Source organism: Orycteropus afer, unplaced genomic scaffold, assembly GCF_000298275.1.
Source record: "Orycteropus afer afer isolate SDZICR_OR568_19922 unplaced genomic scaffold, OryAfe1.0 scaffold00054, whole genome shotgun sequence".
In the NCBI taxonomy this organism is placed as follows: Eukaryota; Metazoa; Chordata; class Mammalia; order Tubulidentata; family Orycteropodidae; genus Orycteropus; species Orycteropus afer.
In genome coordinates, this window is record NW_006921641.1 from 2,284,155 (window position 1) to 2,310,043 (window position 25,889).

The 25,889-nt window shown below is 38.8% G+C and overlaps 1 protein-coding gene across 1 annotated transcript in view; it reads right to left on the reverse strand.

Annotated features, from left to right (window-relative positions):
* LTBP1 (latent transforming growth factor beta binding protein 1) overlaps positions 1–25,889 on the reverse strand; it is a 727,158-nt gene that overhangs the window by 303,294 nt on the left and 397,975 nt on the right. Inside the window, exons 6-7 of the mRNA XM_007938788.1 lie at positions 23,491–23,715; positions 21,580–21,854 (exon numbers count right to left, since the gene is read on the reverse strand). Coding sequence (XP_007936979.1) covers positions 21,580–21,854; positions 23,491–23,715 — 500 coding nt within the window. The remainder of the gene's footprint in view (positions 1–21,579; positions 21,855–23,490; positions 23,716–25,889) is intronic.

The following is a 25,889-nucleotide window of genomic DNA, read 5'->3' on the forward strand; positions in this document are numbered from 1 at the left end:
GAAAAACTGAAAGCCACAGATAATATTAATAGGTTAGCTTTGTTCCTTGACATCAGGGAACCATGTCTGACTTGTCCCTGTTCTGCTTCATTTACTGCTTTCAAAGACCCATGTGTTCCTCCATGCTTCCCAGCTCTCTGCAGTTAGGCAAGGCTGTACCACTTGTTCTTCACTATGGACTGTGAGAAGGGTCATACCATTACGTGCAGAACTTTTCATCTCCTGCTGCAGAAGGTGAGGAAACCATGTATTCCAGGTAGCACAGCAATAACCACCTCAGCCTGAGTCCTCGAGAGCAGAACTCTCTGCTTACCTGTTGGATATCTAGAATATGTAAAATATATATTTTTGTTGTGTTCATTATTACTGCAGCACAATCTAGCCTAATATAACCCTGTGTCTTGTCAAGGGTTTGCCCTATCAAACCAAAATCCACTGCCATCGAGTCAATTCCAACTCATAGCAACTCTCATTGGGTTTCCAGGGCAGTAAATCTTTATGGAAGTAGTTTGCCCCACCTTCCTTTCACAGAGTGGTTGGTGGGTTTGAACTGCCAAACTTTCTGGTTAGCAGTCAAATGCCTTAGGCACTGCACCACCAGAGCGCCCTGAATATATATTTGTTGGATAAATTAGTATCTTGTTGTTGTATGGTGCCAACGAGGTGATTCCAACTCCTGATGACCCCATGTAACAGAGTGAAACTATCCCATAGGGGTATCTTGGTTGTAATCTTTACAATAGAAGATCCCTAGAGTTCCTCTTCTTACAGAACTGTCAAGCTGTCAGTTAGCAGCGATGAACTTGGCCCCTGTGCCACCAGGACACTTTTATTAATATATGAATTAATAATTGGATAATCAGATGTAGGTTAAAAGCAGAAACATCTGTCATTCATAGTCAGACTAAAGACACATGGGTGCTTTCTTAACTTAAAAAAATTTAGTCGGATATCAACTCAAACCAACTCACTGCCATCAAGTCAATTCCAACTCATAGCAACCCTACAGGACAGAGTAGAAGTGTCCCACAGAGTTTCCAAGGCTGCAAATCTTTACAAAAGTAGACTGCCTCCTCCCTCTTCTGTGAAGCAGGTGGTAGGTTTGAACCACTGACCTTTTCGGTTAGCAGACAAATGCTTTAACCACTGTACCACCAGAGCTCCTTTAGTTAGATATAACAAAAAAACCCACTGCCATCAAGTCAATTCCAACTCAGAGTGACCTCATAGGGTTTCCAAGACTATAAATCTTTACAGAAGCAGTACTTCCGTAAAGTACTTCTGCTACTTAGGTGTAAGAATTGTATATTCCTACCTTTAATTATTAGACTGTATTAGTAATATTTTCCCTAGACTCAAACCTTGCTGATAAGACAATCTAGTGATAATGTTAAAAATAGTGATTCTGAGAGGAAAAAAGGTAGGTTAAGAGATATAGAAAAATCATATTGATTAAGGGTAGGGTTGCACAGCCAAATGTTTTAATTGCTGTGAATAAATTCTACACCTGGAGAAAGCTGAACTGGCAAAAGTTGTATGATAGATATATAGATTTACAACCATGACAAAAAAGAAAAAAAAAGTAGCTACCATGGTTGCTTATATACAACCAAACACCTCAAGGGATTTAGTTCTTTGGTTTGGAGGTATAGAGTCATGTTTTCATGGAGCATCACCAGTTAATTGACCTAATAATGTGTTTAGTACTTCTGTTCTACCTCCTAGTTCACTGTGTAGTGCCTCAGATTTTAAAAGCTTGCCAACTGCCATCCAAAGTATAACAGTTGGTGTCTATTCCCCTGGAGCAATAAAGGATGGACAGTCAGGAACAGGAGGAGGATATGGAATGTGTGACTAATTGTCCCCATGAACAACTGGATCCTTAGTGATGAGACCAGAAGAACTGGTTGGTGCCCAGCTAACTTTACTGAACATTTTGATCAAAGATTCCATAGGAGAATCCTGATCAAAAGGGTGAAAATACAAAACAGAATTTCAAATTCTCATGGACTCTAGACTTCTTGTAGCTGTAGAGGGAGGATCCATCCCTGAAATCACTGCCGTAAGATAATCTTAAAGCTTAAAGCAAAAATATCCCGAGTTTTCTTAAAACTGAACAACAGTTTTGCTTAATGAGTAAAAATGCTCTGCTTCAAGCAGTATGCTCTTTTAAGAACTGTCTATATGGACCAAATTGACAACAGCACCTCAAAAGATTAGATAGGAACCTTAAGAGATAGAAATTTATGTTAATGATGGAAGAACAACTCAGAAAAGAGGAGTGAGAATGGCTGTACGACTTAAAGAACATAATCGATGTCACTAAATTTTACATGTAGAAACTGTTGAATTGGTAGATGTTTTAATGGTATATACTGAACAACAACAAAATAAATAAAATTTAAAGAAAGAGGCTGATTCATTGAATCAGGGATAGGGTCCTAGTGTTCTGACAAAGCTAGTCATCATTCATCTCTGACAGTCACCTCTGGACAACAATGCCTTCCAAACTATTTCCTACACTACCATGAAAACTATGAGTAAGGCCAGGCTCATGCCATCTTTCCTGAATACCAGCAGCTGCTCATCAGTAAACTATGCACATCACACAGATCCTCAGAGGTGCCGCCAATATCATCTCTTCCACAAATTGTTTCCATCATATTCATGCAGATGAAAAAACCTAAAAGATGCTTTCCACTGGTTCCCAAATCATGTTTTACCTGACTGTCTTAGTTTCTTAGTGCTGCTGTAACAGAAATATTACAAGAGGAGGGTTTTAACAAATTTATTTTCTCAGTTTAGAAGGCTAGAAGTCCAAAGCCATGGCACCAGCTCTAGAGGAAGGCTTTCTCTGTCTGCTCTGGGAGAAAATCCTTGTCTCAGCAACTCTCCCATTCTTCTCAGTTATCTTTGGAGATCTCCAGGTGGCATCTATCTTTCCTCTATTCATGCTTTCTTATATCTGTGCCTAATTTACTCCTTTTATATTTAAAAAGTGATTGGCTTAAGATACATCCTACACTGATAATGGCCATTACATGAAAAAAAAGAAAACCCTACTGCCAAATAGGAATATATCCACAGTTACAGGGATTAGGATTTACAACATATATTTTTAGGGAAGCAACAATTCAATATGTAACATTATCCATAATTATTGCCTTCTCTCTTCCACAGACACTCTAAAGCAATCAAGGTCCTCTTCTCTAATCATTTCACGCCTATTTAAAGAGTACTCTTTTCCACTATCCAGCATTCTGAAATCTAAATGCCTTTTGGCATTTGTATTGGCACAGATTCAACAAACATACTGAGCTACTTGTCCATAATGGCACTACTGTTGTTTTCACTAAACAAAATTGATTTATTGGCTACTTATCTTCACCTAGAACCAAGCTCAATTTACAAATAGCCCTGCGCTCATGAAAGGACAAGTTTGGGGAAAAGAGGAAAGATACCTGGTAGCATAGTGCCTAAGGCACTTGACTACTAACCAGAAGGCTGGCGGTTCAAACCCACCAGCCACTCCTCGGAAGGAAGGTTGGGCAATCCTACTTCCGTAGTGATACTGCCTCGGAAGCCCAAGGAGGGGTCTCTATGAGTTGGGGTCGACTCGATGGCAAATAACAACAACAACAACAACACCCATAATTGGGAGGAGCTGACACTTGAGAGGACTCTTCCATGTCATGGCGAATTTGGGAGATCATTCTAGGTATTTACTACACTTGATGTTTGTATAGTTTTCTCTGTCCATGTTTAGATTGCATATGTTAGTATCAGTGGTGTCTAAGATCATGAAAGGCAGGAATTATGATAAAATCATCACAGTCAGAGAACTGCAGAGCAAAAGGAAGCCTTGATAGCTCTGAGCCAATTCAGTTATTCTTAAAAGAAGACACCAAGGCCCAGTTATTACAAGTGTGCTAAAATGGAAAAAGAGCTATGGATTTGGACTTACAAGTGAGTCTTAACCTCTCCAAGTCTTGAGTTTCACATACGTAAACTAGAGACAAGACTTCCTACTTCTCTTTTCTCACAAGACTGTTCTGAAGGTCAAATAAGGTCATAAATATGAAGGGCTTTGTCAGGTACCAATTTTATTAATATGTACTATCTTATGAAAAGACCTGTCCCCAAACCATAGATTCCTAGCACCATATTCTTGTCAGTCCTGTCAAAGTTTGGCCCTTTCTAAACCAGGTATGTTCTTTTCAGAGTGACCATCTTGAAGGCAATGTTATTTTTCCTCAAAATATTTAGAACTTATCTTTTGGAATTTTGGAATTCTCTTCAGAGCTAAAGATATATTATTTGAAATACCCTCAATGGTGGAAAACCTTTGCCCTTTGAGGTTGAAATGGCCATTGGAAACTTCACTCATTAAAAATGTAGTATATGAATGATCTGAAGAAGACCAACAAATAATGACTAGTTAGTTTTCAAATGGTTCTGAAACAATTTCTTCAAAACTGATGTTTTCAAGCTATTCACACAATGGCAGTATCACTAGAGTAAATGCACAGTCTCAAAAAGTGACCTCGCTGAAAGAGAATATTGAATTTTATGTACAAATTCTTCTTTACATAAAAGGAGCCAGATGAGGAAAAAAAGAAAAAAGGAAATGAATGAATGAAAAAAAAAAAAAGCTACTATCACCATCTTGGGGAAGGCACAAAGGAGGAGTAAATATATCTTGTCAGCATACTGCAAGCATTCTTCTTTCATTATAACTTTGCAGGTCAGATTCCTGAGGATTGGTCTTCTAGTAAACTTCAGAGGAATTGTAGACAGAGCCAAAAAGAAAATTAGACCAGCTGTAGAGCCTAAATCAATGACCAATTCCAGCCATGCTCTCTTAAAATCACTTCTAACATGCTCAGAACTGACATCTTCAAATATAAATCTTGCTACTTTGCCAGTATCAGAAGTGGCTTAACACGTATTCACTCTGAAATGCTCCATAATTATTTTTGACACCTATTTGTAAAAATAGGGTTCTAATTATTAATAGTTGCATTACTTTAATGGGCCATAGAGGTAATAAAATATGGAAATTTGATAGCCCATGTCATGATAATGGCATTTTTATCACCAATGAAGTGAAAACAACTGAGAGCAGGGGCTCAGAGAAACACACGCTTGTATGTTTATTAAATAAGTATGGCACTAGAAGCTGACAGACGCTTTGGTTTCCAGAATATATCAGACTGGATAAAGACTGGATATTAGGCCATAGGAAGGGTAATGTCTGGGTCATAACCCCTTCTCTGAAATACTCTTCTCCAGTTCTAGGAATCTATATTTCAATTATTCTAATGCTTCAGCTCCATATTCTCAATCCAAGTAAAACTAGCAGTTCTCCTCCCACTGGCATAAGCCCAGGGGCATGCAGACATGTTCTTTTTCACATGCAGTGCTTTTCCCCTTTGGATCTTATCCCTGTCTTTACTGATTTTTCTGACTTGAGGGAACAGGGCCTCTGCATGGAATTAGTCTGGAAGAAGTTGCTGGAGCAAGAACAGCAAACATTTAAGAGCTCTAGGCACCTATCACTTAAATGTTGTTGACACAGGTAAGATCTGGAAAGGACAGCTACACAGGGCAGTCATTACAAAGCCGCTGGAGACAACCAGACTAACACTCAAATGTTTCTCAGATTATGCCAAAAGCGTATTTGAATGGGACACTGAAGAAAAATCCACATGGCACAGGAAGTAAACCAAAAAAACAAACTCACTGCCATTGAGTCGATTCCCACTCACAAAGAGGCGGTAAATCTTTACAGAAGTAGATTGCCCAGTCTTCCTTCCACAATGTGGCTGGTGGGTTTGAACTACCAACCTTTTGGTTAGCAGTCTGATGCTTTAGGCACTATGCTACCAGAGCTCCTTGGCATGGTAAGTGGCTGGTGTTATTGACTTATTACACCTGAAGGAGGCCAAACCTCAGTAAATACAATAAGCACACCCAACAAAGCCCAAGGGGAAGGCAGATGTTTGGCAGCCTCATCCCCGCAGTCCTGCACTCCCCAATCAATGCTAAGCAGTACCTCCCCAAGAAGGAAGAAGGCCATGGCTCTTGTTACATTCACCCAGGAAAGCCCTGTCCCTAAGAGCATATGGCCTGGAGACAAAGAGAGGGAAGACAGTACTACATACACCATTATTCACTGTTAATTCAGTCTTGACTGCCTCACTTCTCCTCACATGAAGGAGGCTGCAGAACTGTAAGGCTAAGGGTCCTTAGTAAAATATTTTAGAAGTATTCTTTCTTGAGACTTCTAATATACTTATACCACTTATGAACTCTATTTAAGAAGCCTTGAAATTACAATACTGAAAAGATTCTGGGGGCAAAATATTGAATGATGTAGGAAATAAAAAAAAAAAAAGATGGAGGAATATCAGAGTCACTGTACCAACTGGTCAACATTCAATCATTTCAGGAGATAGCATATGATCAAGAACCAATGGTATTGGAAGAAGTTCAAGCTGCACTGAACAACCAGCAAAAGCAAGGCTTCGTGAATTGATAAATACCCATTGAGATGTTTCAACAAACAGATGCAGTGCTGGAGGCACTTACTTGCTTATGCCACAATATGTGGAAGACAGCTACCTGGCCAATCAACTGGAAGAGATCAATATTTGTGCCCACTCCAAAGAAACATGGAAATTATCCAAAGAATGTGGAAATTATCAAACAATATCATTAATATAATAAAACAAAACAAACAAACAAAAAACCAAACTCACTGCCATTGAGTCGACTGAGACTCACAGTGACTCCTTGGTTTTCCGAGGAGCTATCTCTACGCAAGTGGATTGCCCAGTCTTCCTTCCGAGGAGTGGCTAGTGGGTTTGAACCGCCTGCCTTCTGGTTAGCAGTCAAGTGCCTTAGGCACTACTCCAACAGAGCTCATATGCAAGTAAATTTTGCTAAAGATAAGTAGAAAATGGTTGCAGAAGTATGTTTTTGTTGTTGTTAGGTGCCACTGAGTGGACTCTAACTCATAGCGACCCTATCTATGTACAAGTGAATGAAACACTGCCCTGTCCTTCACCATCCTTACAATCCGTGCTGTGCTTGAGCCCATTGTTATAGCCACTGCGGCAATCCCTATTGTTGAGGGTTTTTCCCTTTTTTGCTCACCCTCTACTTTACCAAGCATGACCTCCTTCTCCAGAGAGTGGTCCCTTCTGACAACATGACCGAAGGAGGTGAGACGAAGTCTGGCCATTCTTGCTTCCAAGGGGCATTCCAGCTGAACTTCTTCCATGATAGATTTGTTAGTTCTTTTAGTAGTCCATGATGCTCTCAGTACTCTTCTCCAGCACCACAACTCAAAAGCATCAACTCTTCTTTGGTCTTCCTTATTCACTGCCCAGCTCTCACAATCATATGAGGTGACTGAAAATACCATGGCTTGGGTTAAGTGCACCTTAGTCTTCAAGGAGACATCTTTGCTCTTCAGCACTTGAAAGGGGTCTTTTGCAGCAGATTTGCCCAATGCAATACGTAGTCTGATGTCTTGACTGCTGCTTCCATTGATTATAGAATGAAGTAATATGAAGTCTTTGACAACTTCAATCTCTTTTCCATTTATTGTGATGCTGCTTATTGGTCCATTTGCAAGGATTTTTGTTATCTCATGTTGAGGGGTAATCCATAACACAGACTGTAGTCTTTAATCTTCATCAGTAAGTGCTTCAAGTCATCCTCACTTTCAGCAAGCAAAGTTGTTTCATCTGCATATTGCAGGTTGTTAATGAGTCTTCCTCCAATTCTGATGCCATGTTCTTCATATAACCCAGCTTCTCGGATTATTTTTTCAGCATACAAATTGAATAAATATGGTGAAAGGATACAAGCCTGATGTACTTCCTTCTTGATTTTAAACCTTGCAGTACCCCCTTGTTCTGTTCAAATGACAGCCTCCTAGTCTATGTACAGGTTCCTCATGAGTACAATTAAGTATTCTGGAATCCCCATTCTTTTCAACATTATCCATAATTTGTTATGATCTACACAACTGAATTCTTTTGCATAGTCAATAAAACATAAGTAAATATCTTTCTGGTATTCTTTGTTTTCAGCCAAGATCCATTTGACATCATCAATAATATCTCATTTCATGTCCTCTTCTGAATCCAGCTTGCATTTCTGAAAGCTCCCTGTCAATATACAGCTATAACCATTTTTAAATTATCTTCAGTAAGATCTTGCATGTGATATTAATGCTACTGTTTGATAATTTCCACATTCTGGAGGATAACCTTTCTTTGGAATGGGTACAAATATGGATCTCTTCCAGTCAGTTGGCCAGGTAGCTGTCTTCCAAATGTTTCAGCATAGCCGAGTGAGTGCCTCCAGCAGGGCATCCATTTGTTGAAACATCTCAATGGGTATTCTGTCAATTCCTACAGTCTTATCCTTCACCAATTCTTTCAGTGCAGCTTTGACTTCTTCCTTCAATACCATTGGTTCTTGATCATATGCTACCTCCTGAAATGGATGAACGTTGACCAATTCTTTTTGGTACAGTGACTGTATTCCTTCCATCTTCTTTTGATGTTTCATGCATTATTCAATATTTTGCCCATAGAATCTTTCAATATTTCAACTACAGGCTTGAATTTTTCTTCAGTTCTTTCATCTTCAGAAATGACAAGTGTGGACTTCCCTTTTGGTTTTCTAACTCCTTGTCTTTGCACATTTCATTATAATAACTGGCTTTGTCTTCTCAAGCTGCTCTTTGAAATCTTCTGTTCAGCTCTTTTATCTGGTCATTTCTTCCATTTGTTTTAGCTACTCTCCAGTCAGGGACAAGTTTCAGAGCCTCTTCTGACATCCATTTTGGTCTTTTCTTCCTTACCTGCCTTTTCAATGACCTCTTGCTTTCTTCATGGATGGTATTCTTGATGTCATCCCACAATTCCTCTGGTTTTCAGTCAGTGGTGTTCAACACATCAAATCTGTTCTTTAGGTGGGCTCTAAACTCAGCAGGGATATTATCAAGGTCATATTTTGGCTCTCGTGGACTTATTTTAATTGTCTTCAACTTCAAGTCGAACTTGCATATAAGCAGTCAATGGTCTGCTCTACAATCAGCTCCTGGCCTTGTTTTGGCTGAAAATATTGAATTTGCCATTGCCTCTTGCCACAGATGTAGTCAGTCTGATTCCTGTGTATTCCATCTGGTGAAGTCCACATGTATAGCAGCTGTTTATGTTGTTGACAAAAGGCATTTGCAACAAGTAAGTCATCGGTCTTGCAAAATTCTATCATGCAATATCCAGCATTATGTCTATCACCAAGCCAAATTTTCCAACTACTAGTGGTGATTCTTTGTTTCCAACTTTTGCATTACAGTCACTAGTGATAATTAACGCATCTTGATTGCATGTCTGGTCAATTCCAGACTGTAGAAGTTGGTAGAAATCTTCAATTTCCTCATCTTTGGCTTTGGTGGTTGGCGTATACATTTGAATAATAGTAGTATTAACTAGTCTTTCTTGTAGGCATATAGACAGTGTCCTATCACTGACAGCATTGTACTTCAGGATAGATCTTGATACATTCTTTGTGATGATGAATGTCACACCATTCCTCTTCAGTTTATAGATCATATGGTTGTCTGATTCAAAATGGCCAAAACCAGTCCATTTCAGCTCACTAATGCCTAGGATGTTGATCTTTATGTGTTCAATTTCATTTTTGACAGCTTCCAATTTTGCTAGATTCATGCTTCAACATTCCATGTTCCAATTATTAATGGATGTTTGCAGCTGTTTCTTTTCATTTTGAGTCATGCCACATTAGGAAATGGAGGTCCCGAAAGCTTTACTCCATCCATATCATTAAGGTTGGCTCTACTCCGAGGATTCAGCTTTTCCCCACTCATATTTTGAGTGCCTTCTAACTTGATGGGCTCAGTTTCTGGCACTATTTCAGACAATGTTTAAGGGCTATTCACAAAGTTTTCCAATAATATATCAGCAGTGTTTCACTGTTATTCATAAGGTTTTCATTGGCCAATTCTTTGAGAAGTGGATGGCTTCCTGCTTCTTCCAATTCTGTCTTATTCTAGAAGCTCCACTGAAACCTGTCCACCACAGGTGATTCTGATGGTATGTGAAATACCGGTGGCATAGCCTCCAGTCTCACAGCAACATGCAAGCCACCACAGGACAACAAACTGAGAGACTTCATCAACAAACTTTATCTCCCTTAGCTGTTCTTAATCACTCTGTTCATTTCCTGGCCACCCTTAAACTACTCCAATCACACAAGCCCACCTTCTGGGCTGCCCACACTTTAAGCTTGCCCCAAACTGCACAGGGCCCACTTTCTGGGCTGCCCAAACTTTATGCTTGCCCCGAACCATGCAGAGCCCGCCTCCCAGGCCACCCATCCTTTAAGCTTGCCCCAGACTGTGCAGGGCAGAAGTATATCAACAGGGAACTTCCACAAATACAAGCTGGATTCAGAAGAGGATGTGGAAGGAGGGGTATCATTGCTGATGTAAGATGGATCTTGGCTGAAAGCAAAGAATACCAGAAAGATATTTACCTGTGTTTTATTGACTATGCAAAGGCATTTGACTGTATGAATCATAACAAGTTATGGATAACATTGTGAAGAATGGGAATTACAGAACACTTAATTGCACTCATAAGGAACTTGCACATAGACCAAGAAGCACTCAAGTCATTCAGAGTAAGAGGAAACTACATGGTTTAAAATCAGGAAGGGTGTGTATCAGGGTTATATCCTTTCACCATACTTAATCAATCTGTATGCTGAGCAAATAACCTGGGAAGGTGGATTATATAAAGAAGAACACGGCATCAGGATTGGAGAAAAACTCATTAACAGCATGTGATACACAGATGACAAAACCTTGCTTGCTGAAAGAGAAGATGATGTGAAGCACTTACTGATGAAGATCAATGACTATAGTCTTCTGTATGGATTACACCTCAACATAAAGAAAACAAAAAACCCTAGAACTGGACCAATAAGCAATATCATGATAAGTGGAGAAAAAACTGAGGTTGCCAGGGATTTCATTTTACTTGTATCCACAATTATCACCCATAGAAGCAGCAGTCAAGAAATCAAATGCCATATTTCACTGGGAAAATCTGCTGCAAAAGACCTCTTTCAAGTGCTAAGAAACTAAGATGTCACTTTGAAGACTAAGGTGCACATGATCCAAGCTATGATATTTTCAATCACCTTACATGCATTTGTGAAAGATGGACAACATATAAAGAAGATCAAAGAAGAAATGACACCTCTGAATCGAGGTGTTGATGAAGAACACTGAAAATACCATGGATTGTCAGAAGAACAAGAAATTTGTCCTGGAAGAAGTACAATCAGAATGCTCCTTAGAAGCAAGAATAGCCAGGCTTCATCTCACCTACTTTGGTAATGTTGTTGGAAAGGACCCTTCCCTGGAGAAGGATATCACACTTGGGAAAGTGGAGGGTCAGCAAAAAAGGGGAAAGACCCTTAATGAGATGGACTGAAACAGTGGCTATAACAATGGGCTCAAGCATAGCAAGGACTGCAAGGATGGGACAGGGCCAGGAAGTATTTCTTTCTGTTGTACATAGGGTTGCTATGAGTTAGACTCGACTCGACGGCACCTAACAACAGTAACACCATTTAAGGAGATAAGTGTCGTTGGGTAGTGCAAATGGTTAAGTGTTCTACAACTAACCAAATGTTGGTAGTTCAACCCACCCAGAGAATCCATGGGAGACAGGATTGGCAAGCAGGGCTTGGAACCTGTTCATTCTGGTTTGACCATCTGCTGTAATTGCATTTCCACCCCAGAGACACTGCATTAGAATCTACTTTTTAACAAGATCCCCAGGTGATTCTTATGATCTTATAAAAAAGTAGACTCTGGAGTTGAAATGCAAATTCTCAGTAGGGGGCTATGATAGTTAAAGTTGTGTGCCAACTTGGCCCAGCCAGATTCTAAGTAGTTCAGCAATTATGATGTATTAATCCCCCATGATGAGATATGATATAATGTAGTCACATCCATTATATGAGCAGCATATCAGTGGAAAGAGAGTTTCCTTCAGGGTATGGTCTACTTCCAATATACGGAAAATCTCTGCAAAACTCTCTGGCTTTTTACTTTGATCTAAATCCTGCATCTGACTCGTCATCACCTTTGATTCTTGAACCTGCCAGTGGCCTGCCATATTGGTTGCCGATCTTGGGAATGTTGTATTCTCAGCTTGTGGGTAAACAGTCTGTCACTTTACCTGCCTATCTTGTACTTGTCAGCCTCCAAAGCCAGCAGCCTGCTCTATTGCCTTCTGATGTTGGGTTTGTCAGCCCCTGCAGCTATTTGAGTCAGGAGAAGCCTCCAGTTTGACATCTTACCCATAGACTTGGGATTTTCCAGCCTCTGCAATTGTGTAGGCTATTTCCTTGAGATATATATTTTTTTTTCCTTCTCTCTTTTTACATTTACATGAGCTTCACTGGTTTTGCTTCCTTAGAACCCAGCCTAAGGCAGGGGTCAAACCAGAATGAATCAGTTCAAAACTCTGCAGGCAATCTGCTATGAAAGGTCACAGCCTTGAAAACCTATGGAATGGTTCTATTCTGCATGTGAGTTGAAGCCAACTTGACAGCAACCAAGAACAACATTTAAGAAGATAAGTAGTATGAAAACTGTTTCAATGATTATGAAATTATTATCACTATATGAATAAAACTAGTATTTCATCACAGCTTTGGTTCTCACCCCAGTAATTCTCAGAGTCAGGACAGAGGAGATTTTGTGGGAATGAATTGGCAGGTTTCTAAGTATAACTCAATGTCCCCATCCCCCTTAACTGAGGATTTAATTCACTTCAACCATTTAGAAGACTCCTCTCTATATCTATATTTACATCTATCCACCCATCAATCTAAAGTTTTTTCTGCCATGGAGAATGCACAGGCATTACATCTGTTTCCTCAGTTTCACATTAGGTAGTAGAAATACCAAGTGAAGTATCAAAGTCCTGTGACAGAAGTACTGAGACTAAAAAAAACAAAAAATACTTTCAGCCTTGTGATTAGGATACTTTCCATTTTAATGAGCTCACATTTCCCTCTTAATTTCCTCTATAATGCCTCTTGAAAAAATATTTTTGTTTTTAAACAAAAGGTAAGTACATCTGTTTGGCTCTTCAGAATGCGTGTGCGTGCATGTGTGTGTGTGTGTGTGTGTGTGTGTGTATTGCTAAAGTTTAGAGCTTAGGGATGTTATTGAATATATCTGCCAAAAAAAACACCTACCTCCAATGAAATGACCTTTTCCTCCAATGCTATTTACTGCTTCCATTTTTCCAGAGCAAGGAGAATTGTTTGAGCAACTTCTGGCACTCCCTGGAGGATCCCAAATAATTCTTGTGTCACTTTAACTCAATTTTGCCCCAGGCAAATTGGAGATGTCAAGTTATTTGTATGTGGAGGGCTTAAGATCTTATTTTTTATACGATTAAAAGAAAGAAATGTTTTTTCAATGATTTTTCAGGATTTCACATCAAGAACTGTTCCACCTTTTCTTTTCTTCCCAATCCACATGTAGAGTATGTAGTATAGACCTTAATCTTAGAGTTTGTTTCATATATATATATATATATATATATATATATATATATATATTTAACTTTTATGAGGTTTTTATGCTTGTAAATTATAAAAGTGAATCTCTGTGTTAATTGGATCATCTTTACCTGTGATAGAGTGCTGTACTGAACACATCTTCTCTTCTTGCTTTACTTCTATTTTAGGTTTTCCAGTATTTTTGTTTATTAGTTAACTCAGGTGTTTATATGTATTTATATAATTTTTATATAAGTTTTATATAATATAATTCTCTATAAAATTTATATAGATTTTTTTTTTTTCCTGCTCATTCAGCATTTGCAATAGAAAGGTCTAGAAGCACTTGAATTCTTTTGTCTTGATCTCAGAATGCCTGTGTCAACTAAAGGGGCATGTTCCTGTGTTTAAAAAGAGCTTGTGATAGCACAACCAAGCAATGGCACATCTGACACAGAATTTGGACCCCAAACCCTGCATTGAGATCTTAAAACTTCACAGACAAGGTTTCCATACTATCTGGCAGCATTGTTGTTGTTATGTGCCGTCGAGTCGGACCCGACTTATAGTGACCCCTCCTTGGGTTTCCGAGGCAGTATCACTATGGAAGTAGATTGCTTCATCTTCCTTCCAAGGACTGGCTGGTGGGTTTGAACTGCCAGCCTTCTGGTTAGCAGTCAAGTGCCTTAGGCACTGTGCTACCAGAGCTCCCATCTGGCAGCATTAGGTAATTGTAAATGTTTATTTCCAGCAACTGAGCAATAAATAAAACATGTTTGAAACAACCAAACATTTATATGCCAGATAAGTTTCAAATTTAGGTCACTGTTAAGACAAACAATTTAGAACAAAGCATGCCCTTGTACAATGGAGAAGGTACACATATCTAATGCTGATGTGATACAAAACAGATTCGGGGGGGAAGGGGGCGAGTATTTTCTGAAACTTGGCCTCTCTTCAGAGATGGAAAGTACAATGGAAATATTCAAATTTTAACACATTAAACATGCAATCACCCTGGTTATTGAACCACTGGAGTCGAAATTCTTACCTGGTCTACAACAGTGAGCAAACCCTTGGCAAATGGTTTCAAAGATATGGTGGGATACTATAATTTATTCCAGGTAGCATAGAAAACTAAACATTCCAAAATTGTAAATTGTCAAATCTCCAAACTTGCTTTCAATTCAAGAAACCCATTCCTCTCAGCTGTCTCATAATGTTCTATTAGAGTAACTCCTATTATTTGAATACTTTAAAGTTAACTTAGTGATGACTGTGCTTAGCCAGATTCACAGAAAAATCAGAACTTTCTATGATCTTAAGAATAAAAAAGTAACTTAGGATGCTGGAAGACAGAGCATCACTTTTGATAATAAAACAATGGGAATGATTTTACCCCCCTGTATCTTGGCACTCTCTGTTGAAGTTGAAAAAAGAAATGCAGAAATCATACCTCATCCTATTATTCTTAGGGAGCTCTGGTGGTGTAGTGCCTAAGGCATTTGACTGCTAGCCAGAAGGCTGGCAGTTCAAACCCACCAGCCACTCCTTGGAAGGAAGACCAGGCAATCTACTTCTGTAGCGATATCACCTTGGAAACTCAAGAAGGGGTTGCTCTTGAAGAGTCACAATCAACTCCATGGCAGTGATTTTTTTTTTTTCCCCAATTATCCCTACTCTTGAAAACACAACCTAGTAAAATGCCTCTGTTCTCATGAATTTAACTATCATAACTAGATTTGTTCACTGACCACTGAATTTTCTCTGTTAATTCTCTATTACTCCATCTCTAAAACTGCCTTGGACTGACACTTAAAAATATGTTAATAAAGGATAGAGTTGCTTCAAAGTTGTAGCGATTTATCTCCACATCACAATCCTCCCTCAAGTGCCAGTTAATCAATAATATTGAGCATTTATCTCTTCTCTGAAGCAAAGAAGTTCAGAATAGTCCAACTCATCGTGACTTTTTTTCTGCACAATCATCAAATCCTGCAACTTGATTATTCACAAATCCTCTGCATTCCTCTGTTTATTTTTAAATTTACTTCTTAGATCAATGCTGGTCCTTTTATAATTGAACCAAGACAAACTCCTCCTCCCTGACCTCCTTGAGTCTACTACCCCACATTTACCCACCCACCTCATTCAAAAGTAGAAACTCTGAGAGAATAAATTTCTGTATTAAGTCATCTAGCATGTAGTGATTTGTTACAGCAGCCCTAGGAAACCAATACACATTTCTAAAGGTTTTAGCATGTATCTCTTGAGAATAAGGACATTCTCCCACAGAACCTCAAAACCATTATCACACTTAAGAAAATTAGTAACATCTATGAGAAATTTCTTAATATCATAAAATTCAAATTTCCCTAACTGTTTTCAAAATGTGTTTTAAAGGGTTTCCCCTGCCCCAACCAGGATTTAATTAAGGATCATACATTACATTTGTTACTTTGTCTCTTTAGTTATTTTCTAGAAATATCACCTTACCTTTTTTAAGGATATGATTTTTTTAATGATATTAGGACATAAAGTCCTATATTATGAATTTGTCTGTTTTCTTATGATATTTTGTCTCTTGTTACGATATTTTTCTTATGATATCTTGTCTCTTTATACTGAGTAGCTCCAATAAGGTAGAGGTTAGGTGGAAAGGCTTGAATCAATTCAGTCAAACATTTTGGTAGGAATACTACAAGAGGGATGTTGTAAACTCTATGCTGTTTCACATCAGGAGGCATTTATTGTCAAGCTGTCCACTGTTGATGTTGCTGAGCTTGATCACCAGGTTAAAGGGGTTTCATGACATTCTGACCTTACCACCAAGACATTTATATTGCACTATGCTTCAGATTTAAAAGGCTTAATATTTGCGTAAAATTCTGCCAAGAATTCCAAGCTATTCTACTTCTCCAGTCTCTTCTGACACTACTTCCTTGTCCACTTCTTCTAACATTCTCTTTACAGTGTTTAATTACTCTCCTAATCTCTGTGAGCTTTGTTTCCTAACCAGTCATCCATTTTCCTCCATGATCCAAGCATTTCCTGAAATCCTATTCTATGAAGCTTCTCTGATTTAAAATATACTGATCAATCCAAGTTTATCGCCTAATTGGTACAATGTGTCACAGAAACCAAAGCTGTTTTTGTCAAATTTATTTTTTATAGACATCTCACAGAAACACATAAATATCGAGGCTTACTGATATTGAAAGGCTCACTAGTTGAAACCTGCCACTAATAAGAAGCCTCCCACTGAACAAAGCAACAGTGATCATCCTATATCTCCTGGGTGTAGCTATGTTTGCAAGCCAGATACAGCAACAAAGTCCAAGTATTCTCAAATATCTTAGTAGAAAATATCTTTTATACTATTGACTTTTGCAAGTAATATTTTTTTTTAAATGCCTGGATCACCCTAATTGCATGGCTACAAGGATCCAGCAAAATTAATTGGGCAATTATGGGTATCTAGCAACAATTCTCGCCAAATGGAAAACAAATACATTCTGAGATGTTTTCTGAAAACAGGTCTTATTTTGAAGCTGTGTACTGGTGACTACACATGCAAAATGAATTAAAAACTGAGCTCACTGTCTGGATCATTTAGACCAAAAGCAGAGAAGCATCCAGATAAGACAAAAGTATTCCATGGTGTTCAAATTATTTGGTAACTCGATCAATTATCCAGTTCATTTTGATTTTATCATTCAGTTTAGGACTACAAGTAACTGAATTTTTGTATCTTTTCTAATACTATACAAGAATAACAAGTTTGTTAATTTCTCATTTTCTTTGTTTTTATTTTCTCTCTGTTCCAACTTGGAACTGGGAAGAAAGGCACTGGGCACATAGTTTTAGAAGGATCTGCTTTTCCTTTTCTCCATGACCAACCTAAGGTGGAATGGCTAAATAATGCAAATAGCACCAAATTCATCCTCCTCTTCAAAATTAGCAAAACTGTAAAATGTATTAGGTTTGCTTTCAGCCTTTCTGTGCCTATCAAACCTGTTCTCACCACAAGATTCCAGTCTTAACACCAAAGCTAAATTTAAGTTGATAATATTCTTTCTCCCAAAAATATTTGCTTAAACCCTTTCATGACCCATGGGACATAGAGCACCCACTATATTTTCCTACTCTGGGATTTATTTGGTAGCTGCTTTGCCACTAACAGTGCATATAGCCATCAGGAGGGAACTTATTTGAAATGGAAGAAACGGGCGTATGCCACTAATTGTACGAAGTAATGCATCCTGGAGATGTGATTTTACAAAACCTTTGTCTCTTTAGCTTTTTCACTGAGGGAAACAAAAAGCCTTGTAAGTATATTTCTGGATTTTTATGCATTATTTGGAAGTTGCCTTTCTCAAGATGATTCCATATTTGCATGAATATTGCATTCTCAGGTGCCCTAAACTGTGCACACCTATCAATGGATCTAGAAGGCAACAAACACTCCAGATGGATGTATGTGTTCCCCTAATTCTACCTCCCTCCAAGTCCAGAGGAATATGTGTTCCACACAATTTTCCCCCAGAGTCAAGAGTAACAAGTATGTCCCATAATCCTACCTCAGAGTCAAGAGGGACATATGTGTCCCACATAATCCTACCCCCAGAGTCCAGAGGGGCACAAGGGTCCCATATAATGTTATCAAAATCAGTATTTCATAACAAAATTTCAGAAATGCTCCTTGATTCAGCATGCCTTCCATTAATGAAAATACATGGTATCAACAAAAAACTCAAAGCAGAAAATAATTGGGTCATGAAAGGGTTAAATCTGGTTTTCATCTGAAGTATGTAAAGCTGTGCCAGATCTCCTATAGTAGACATTTCAGGTATTTTCAGGCAGATAAAGGTTGTATTTGGGGTGTCAAGCCCCTCCCTGCCTTAGAAAAATTACATGACATAAGCAACCACATAGTCTATTTTTATGTTTGACTCTATCAGCATCTTCTAGACTAATCTTTACATAGTTCTACAACATTTACAGATCAGAGCTCACAGTAATTACTTATTTAATTTTGACAGAGCCCTGTGAAACAAGTATTCCTATCACCATTAAACAGATATGGAAGCTGGCTCCCTGCCTCCAAGTTCTGGGCCCATGGCTCTAACAACGTCTCTAATGCCACATGGTGCTCTTGTATTCCTCTTTTCCCTGGAAGAAAGATAATAACCCTACCATTGACTTGCCTAGTATCTAAATGTACTTTTCTAGGTTTCTAAAACCGTAAAAGTTTATTCTATTAGCTCAAAATATTTCACAGTAATTTTTGAATACCCAGGAAACAACAAAGCAACATTAATAAATGTACCTAACATCTCACAATATGGATGAACCTGGAGGACAGATTCTGGAGACTGAGTGAAATAAGTCAATCACAAAATGACAAATACATATGAGACCTCTATTATAAAAAGTGAAGAATAGTTTTACACACAAAAAGAAACATTCTTTGATGGTCACTAGGGATGAAGTGGGAGGGAGGGAGAATCAACAACTAGAAAAATATGTTGTTGTTGTTGTTGTTGTTGTTGTTATGTGCCGTCGAGTCAGACCCATATACAAGTGTTAATTATGGTGAAGAGAAAGGCAATACTCCATAGGGGGAAGTCAGCACAAGGTACAGGAGACAATGAGAGGTACACAAAAATAAAGGATAACTACTGTAAATACTAGAACATATAAATCTATAACAATAGTAATAAACAACAATTCATGAGTAGATACACAATATGTAACATGTATGTGAAAAAGCTGAGGGAGGTCATATGGGAATACACTTGCATACACATAGGTATGATTGAGGATATTTCTACTTACATATGTGTAAATGCTGCATGTATACTCATGTACATATAACAAAGCATATAGAAGACACTTATAGAGACTACATAGACTTCAGAACTGAACCACTGGACAGAAAGCTAAGACTATAGTCTCAAGGAACATCTAGGTTAATTGGCAAAACACAATTAATAAAGACAATGTTCTATATCCTACTCTGGGAGCTCTGGTGGAGTAGTGCCTGAGGCATGTGACTGCTAACCAGAAGGCTGGTGGTTCAAACCCACCAGCCACTCCTTGGAAGGAAGGTTGGGCAATCGACTTCCGTAGTGATACTGCCTCAGAAACCCAAGGAGGGGTCACTAGGAGTCAGACCAAGTAGTGTTCTAAGTAGACTTCTAAGAAGCAACTGTTGGTCTCTTCCTACCTGGAGCAAAGGAGAATGAAGAAAACCAAAGATGCAAGCAAAGGAGAATGAAGAAATTAGACCTTTGGGCTAATTGCCCACATGAACCACAGTCTTCTCTAACTTGAGACCAGAACTATGAGGCCTGGTTACAACTACCATCCATGCTGTCCAGGACCACAGTAGAAGGTACTGGTTAGCATGAGTAAAAATGTAGAACAAAATTCAAATTAAAAAAAAAAAAAAGACCAGACTTACTGGTCTGAGAGAAAATGGAAGAATCCCCAGGACTACTGCTCTAAGACAACCTTCTAACTTGAATCTCAAGACACTCCTGGAAGTCACCTCTCAGTCAAATAATACACGGGCCTATAAAATAAACAATAGTATCTATGAAGAATGGGTTCCTTAGAACAATCAATTACATGAGACCACAAGGGTAACGCTTATCCAAAATCAAAAGTGAGAAGGCAGAGAGAAGCAGAAACAGAGAACCCAGGGAGGAAATGGGGAGAGTGCTGACACATTGCAAGAATTGCAAATAACATCTCAGAATAATTTGTGTATGAATTACTGATTGAAAAACTAATTTGCTATGTAAACTTTCACCTAAAGCACAATAAAATGTTCAAAATAAATAAATGTGCCTCATCTTCTCTTCTCAAGAGGGATTCAAAGCATAATCAAAGGACAGGAAGAGGACCAGAGGACAAAGCCTATGTCATTATCACATAATCCCAAGGCAATCCTATCCCATGGTATGTTGCCTTTGCTATATACATTTAATGATGAGTTTTAAGAAAACTTAGCCTTTTTCCCACTTTATGATATAAATGTAGGCCTAAAGTTACTGGGAGTGGATGGATCAAACCTGGGCAGGTCTGATTTCTAGCCAATGCACTGCAAGCGCAGCCACCATTCAAATTTCAGGGGAGGTTGATGTGTTGCTAAGATGTTGAATAGGCTTCAATGGAGCTTCCAGACTAATACACACTAGCAAGGCAAGTTTGGCCATCTACCTCTAAAAAAATCAGCCAATGGGGCACTGTGGCTCACAGCCCAGTCGCACTGTGTATGAGGTTGCCATGAGTCAGGGGCTGAGTCTACAGCAGCTCACAGGAACAAAATCAAAGCTTGTGAAAATGCATGATGTTTAAAATGCATTTCAAACAACTCATGCATTACCATTCCAGTTATGAATTTTTATCAAAAGAAATCAAAGATGATGTAAATTATTACTGCACAATGGGTTCAAACCTCAACAGTACCTACTAATCTTCAAACAATTGCAAAAAGGCACAAATATTTTCAAACACCTCTGCAGAATGCATCTCAGGTACTGTATCTCATGCCTGACATATGTTTTATGTACACATCACCCTAACTGAACAAGTACAAAAGCACGGTGTAGACTTCCAGCAACATTTCTGGAAGCTCATTACTTAAAACTGTCTTATAGTTTGGTGTCAGCAAACTTTTCTCAAAAGGGCCATACAGTAAATATTCTAGGGTGTGTGTGCCATACAGTCTCTGTCACAACTACTCAACTCTCGTGGTACCACAAATTGGCCACAGACAATATAAATAAGTTTTCCAATAAAACTTTACTTACAGAAACAAGCCCACAATCTATAATTTGCCAACACGATCGAATATCATTTTACCAAGTCAGGCTTCCTAACAAAATGACAATATATCTGGCAATATATTATTAAAATGGGCTGGATAATGTTGCTTACCTGTGACCCGATGGTCTCCTGGAAGCACCGGCCAAGCTGTGTCTTAGCAGCCACAGGATAGACGTGAGGAATGACCTGTTGGTGGGAGTATGTGGAATGTATCGTCTGGGTCTTCTGGACAGGGAGCCCTTGGTAGGAGATTTGGGATTGCCCTGGCTGAGCTTCTTTGGCCTTCTGGGCTGTCGGGCTATCAATTCTGGACACCTGATGGATCTGGACTGAAGCCTCAGGAGGATGCTTCACATGGATATTGACAATGTTGGGAGGAAATTTTACTAGAACAGATTGGGAGGAAAACTTGTCAATAAGGGAATAATTAACATCCAAGTCACAATTTTTAAAACTTGAAGGTAAATTTTCTTTGTGTGAGTATGCATGTGTGCATAACATACATGGAGAAAATTACACACATAGAACAATGCATTTTTGCTGCACAGCCATTAAAATTCTTGAGAATAAAGGAGTACACTAAAAATAAAAATTAATCCTAAATTTAAATATTGTAAAAAATAAAACTGCAATTTTAAAAGACACTAAAGCCCCTCATAGTAATACATTTATGGGCAAAAATATTTTTTCAGAAAGCTCATTGTTGTTGTTGTTGTTATGTGCCATCGAGTCAAACTCGACTCATAGCGACCCCTCCTTGGGTTTCCGAGGCAGTATCACTACGGAAGTAGGATTGCCCAACCTTCCTTCCGAGGAGTGGCTGGTGGGTTTGAACCGCCAGCTGTCTGGTTAACAGGCAAGTGTCTTAGCCACTATGCTACCAGAGCTCCCATAAGCTCATTAGAGCTATGAAATTAATGCTGCTTTAGTCATTATAGGTGGACAAGTTAAAAATCTGTTCCCTTTGAGTGAATTCTGGCTGATGGAGGCCCCATGTATATCAGAATAGAACTGTGCTCCAGAGGGTTTTCAATGACTGACTTTTAAAAAGAAGACTGCCAGGTCTTTCTTCCAATCTGCCTCTAAGTAGATTGAAGACTCCAACCCCGCAGTCACCAACGAAGCACATAAACAGTTTGCAACACTCAGGGACTCTCATACTCAGATACATTTTATCAAATAATAGTAACAGAGACTCAAGAGTTTGATTCTTTTTGCATTTCTCAAAGTTTCTATTATAAAAATTTTAGGATGTACAGTTCTACATCAGACAAGGAAGTCCAGTTTCACAAAGCATAATTCTCTTACCTTAAACAGCATAGTACGCATATACTTTGGTGCTTCTTGTGACACACATACACAAAAATATCAAAGTGTTAACTTCCTATTTATTTGTAACAAGACTTATTTTCTACAGCTTTCAAACAAAATTTCATCTACTGGTACAAAGTTTCAAGTTTTAAAGAATAAGAGCCAATAACATTTCTCTGATCCCTTTTTAAAAATTGTACATTTATAAGAGATGCCAAGTTTAAAAGAATGAATTAGTCATAGAATTTCTGAGCTCCAAGTGACCTACTTTACCTTCCTCTGAGGATGAATAAATTGAAGCCCAGTGAGGTTAACTGATTGTTTAGAACTAAAACCAGTCCACTTCAACTACAAAACAGACTTGTTATTCACCAGCAGGTACTGTGTGATCCCCTAGTTCACTAAAGCTTTAAGGGCCAGAACATCATTTTAGTAATTCTTCTATTTCTCAGGCCCAACCAGAATAGAATCACTCACATTTATTAGCTGTCAGTGGTAGAACTCACCAGAAAAGGATGGGCTCCTTTTATATTATTTCCTAGATAACAAGCCTCTATGGCCATATACCTGGGTCCACATTCTGTCTCTACTGCCTTTTATCCTTTCTGTTCCAATATAAGCCCTAACCATCTGCAAATACTTGGCTTCTGTATGGGCTTGGGAGATTAAGTGATGTATAACTACAGGACAAAATGAGAATAAAAAGCTTACCTTTGACTCCTTGAGGGCTAGTCATGGTCAGAGGCAAAGTATGTGTAGAGTGGACGACATGTGTTCCCAATGCCTTCCCTGACTGCTGGGAATGCTGATAAAGTTTAGGCACACTGGCTCCATGGACTGGGATCTGGCAAAGCTTCCCTGTGAAGTTTGGAGGACACTGGCATTTGTCCCTTGAACTGCACTGGCCACCATTCATACATGGAAGATGGCAAATTACTGGAAGGGAATGAGAAAATGAAGAGTTGGTGAGTTTCTCAAATGGTAAATAACAATTAGTCAAAGAGAAAACACACACACACAGCTCATTACAACCATCATATTCCCACCGACTTTAGAAATGGTAAAAAAAAAAAAAAAATGTGGCAAAATACACTATGTCAAAATAGTCTCTATTACTCACTACCTTCTTTTTCTTCTCATCTTAACTCCTATCACTCTCCAGTTGCTTGTGATTGCTCTCTTTCAGCAATGGGAACAGGAGTTCACAGAAAAAGAATACACCTATTCCTCACTTATCAACATGGTTAGGTTCCAAAGACTAGGTCATCATCTGAAAATCAGTGTGAGGGATGTAGAGGATGACTACATCAGATTACAAAATGGAGGATGACTACATCATTATATAACTGCCAAATTACATCATCACATAACTGCCAAACAACTGAGAATCATGGCCCAGCCAAGGTGATACATAACCTTAACCATCACAGCCAGCATTACTCTTCCCTTGCACTTCAGCATTCATTACTGCCAGATGTACATAGTTAATGTATGAAATAATCAAATAGTAGATTTTTTATTACAGTCATAAATGCAAAATGTCAGATAACAAGATAGTCGTTAAGTGAGAAGTGTGTGTGTATATATATATAAAGCAGCCACACAAGATTATCATCTAATAAAAAATGCAATGCAACCACTGCCATGGAGTCAGATCCGACTCACAGCAACCCCTCCTTGGGTTTCTGAGGCATTATCACTACAGAAGTAGATTGCCCAACCTTCCATCTGGCGAGTGACTGGTGGGTTTGAACCGCCAGCCTTCTAGTTGGCAGTCAAATGCCTTAGGCACTATGCCACGAGAGCTCCTATTGTCTCTTATAATGTCTTTTTAAATACCTTTTGCACTCTGTAATTACTTGTTTGATTTCCTATTACTAATTTATTAATTTTCTCCCCAGTTTATAAACTCCTCAGTGGTATGGGGCATGACTGTATTAATAACCTCTATATCCTCAGCACACCTAGAAAAATGTCTGGCACACGGGGACATTAAATAAACATTCACTCAGACAAGAAACAAAGAAACAAATGAGAGTTAATAAAACAGTTATTCACTATCATCCATTGAGAAATTTCTCTAAGTACAATACTAAACTAAGTACTAGACTGAATAACAGAGAAGAACATACTCTTTACAGGAATTTGCAGTCTAGTTAGGGAGACAAGATCTCAGTGAAGCCTAGAAGATTCAGTGTGATTATCAGTTTGAAATTTGATTTACTTAGAACACCTAAAGAAGAAATTTAAGAGGAGTATTTATTAGAAGCTCTGGTGGTATAGTGCCTTAAGCCATTTGATTGCTAACCAGAACACTGAAGGAAGACTGCGCAATCGACTTCTGTAGAGATACCACCTCAGAAACCCAAGGAGGGATCACTATGAGTCGAACTGAACTGATGACAGTGAGTTTGGTTTTTTTTTTAACTCTGGGTAACTTAAGCTCATGATAATTAATGAATTCTTCCTTGTGGTTGTTGTTAGGTGCCATCGAGTCGTCTCCAGCTCACAGTGACCCTATGTATAGCAGAACGAAACACTGTTCAGTCCTGTGCCAGCTCCACAATCCCCACTATACCTGAGCCCATCGTTGCAGCCACTGTGTCAATCTATCTTGTTAAGGGCCTTCCCCTCTTTTGTTGATCTTTCCACTCTACCAAGCATGATATCCTTCTCCAGAGAATGGTCGTCCCTTCTTACAACATGACCAAAGCAGGTCAGATGAAGTCTGGCCATTCTAGCTGCACTTCTTCCGGGAGAGATTTGTTAGTTCTTTTAGCAGTCTATGGTACCTTCAGCTCTGGTGGTGTGTAGTGTCTCAGGCATTTGACTGCTAACCAGAAGGCTGGCGGTTCAAATCCACCATCCACTCCACTCCTCAGAAGGAAGGTTAGGCAATTTACTTCTGGAGTGATACTGCAGCAGAAACCCAAGGAGGGGTAGCTATGAGTCGGATCCAACTCGACGGGAGGTTTTTTTTTTTTTTTTTTTTTTTTTTTAGTACTTTCAGCATTCTTCACCAGCACCACAACTCAAAAGCATTGACTCTTCTTCGGTCTTCCTTATTCATTGTCCAGCTCTCACATGCATATGAGGCAACTGAAAATACC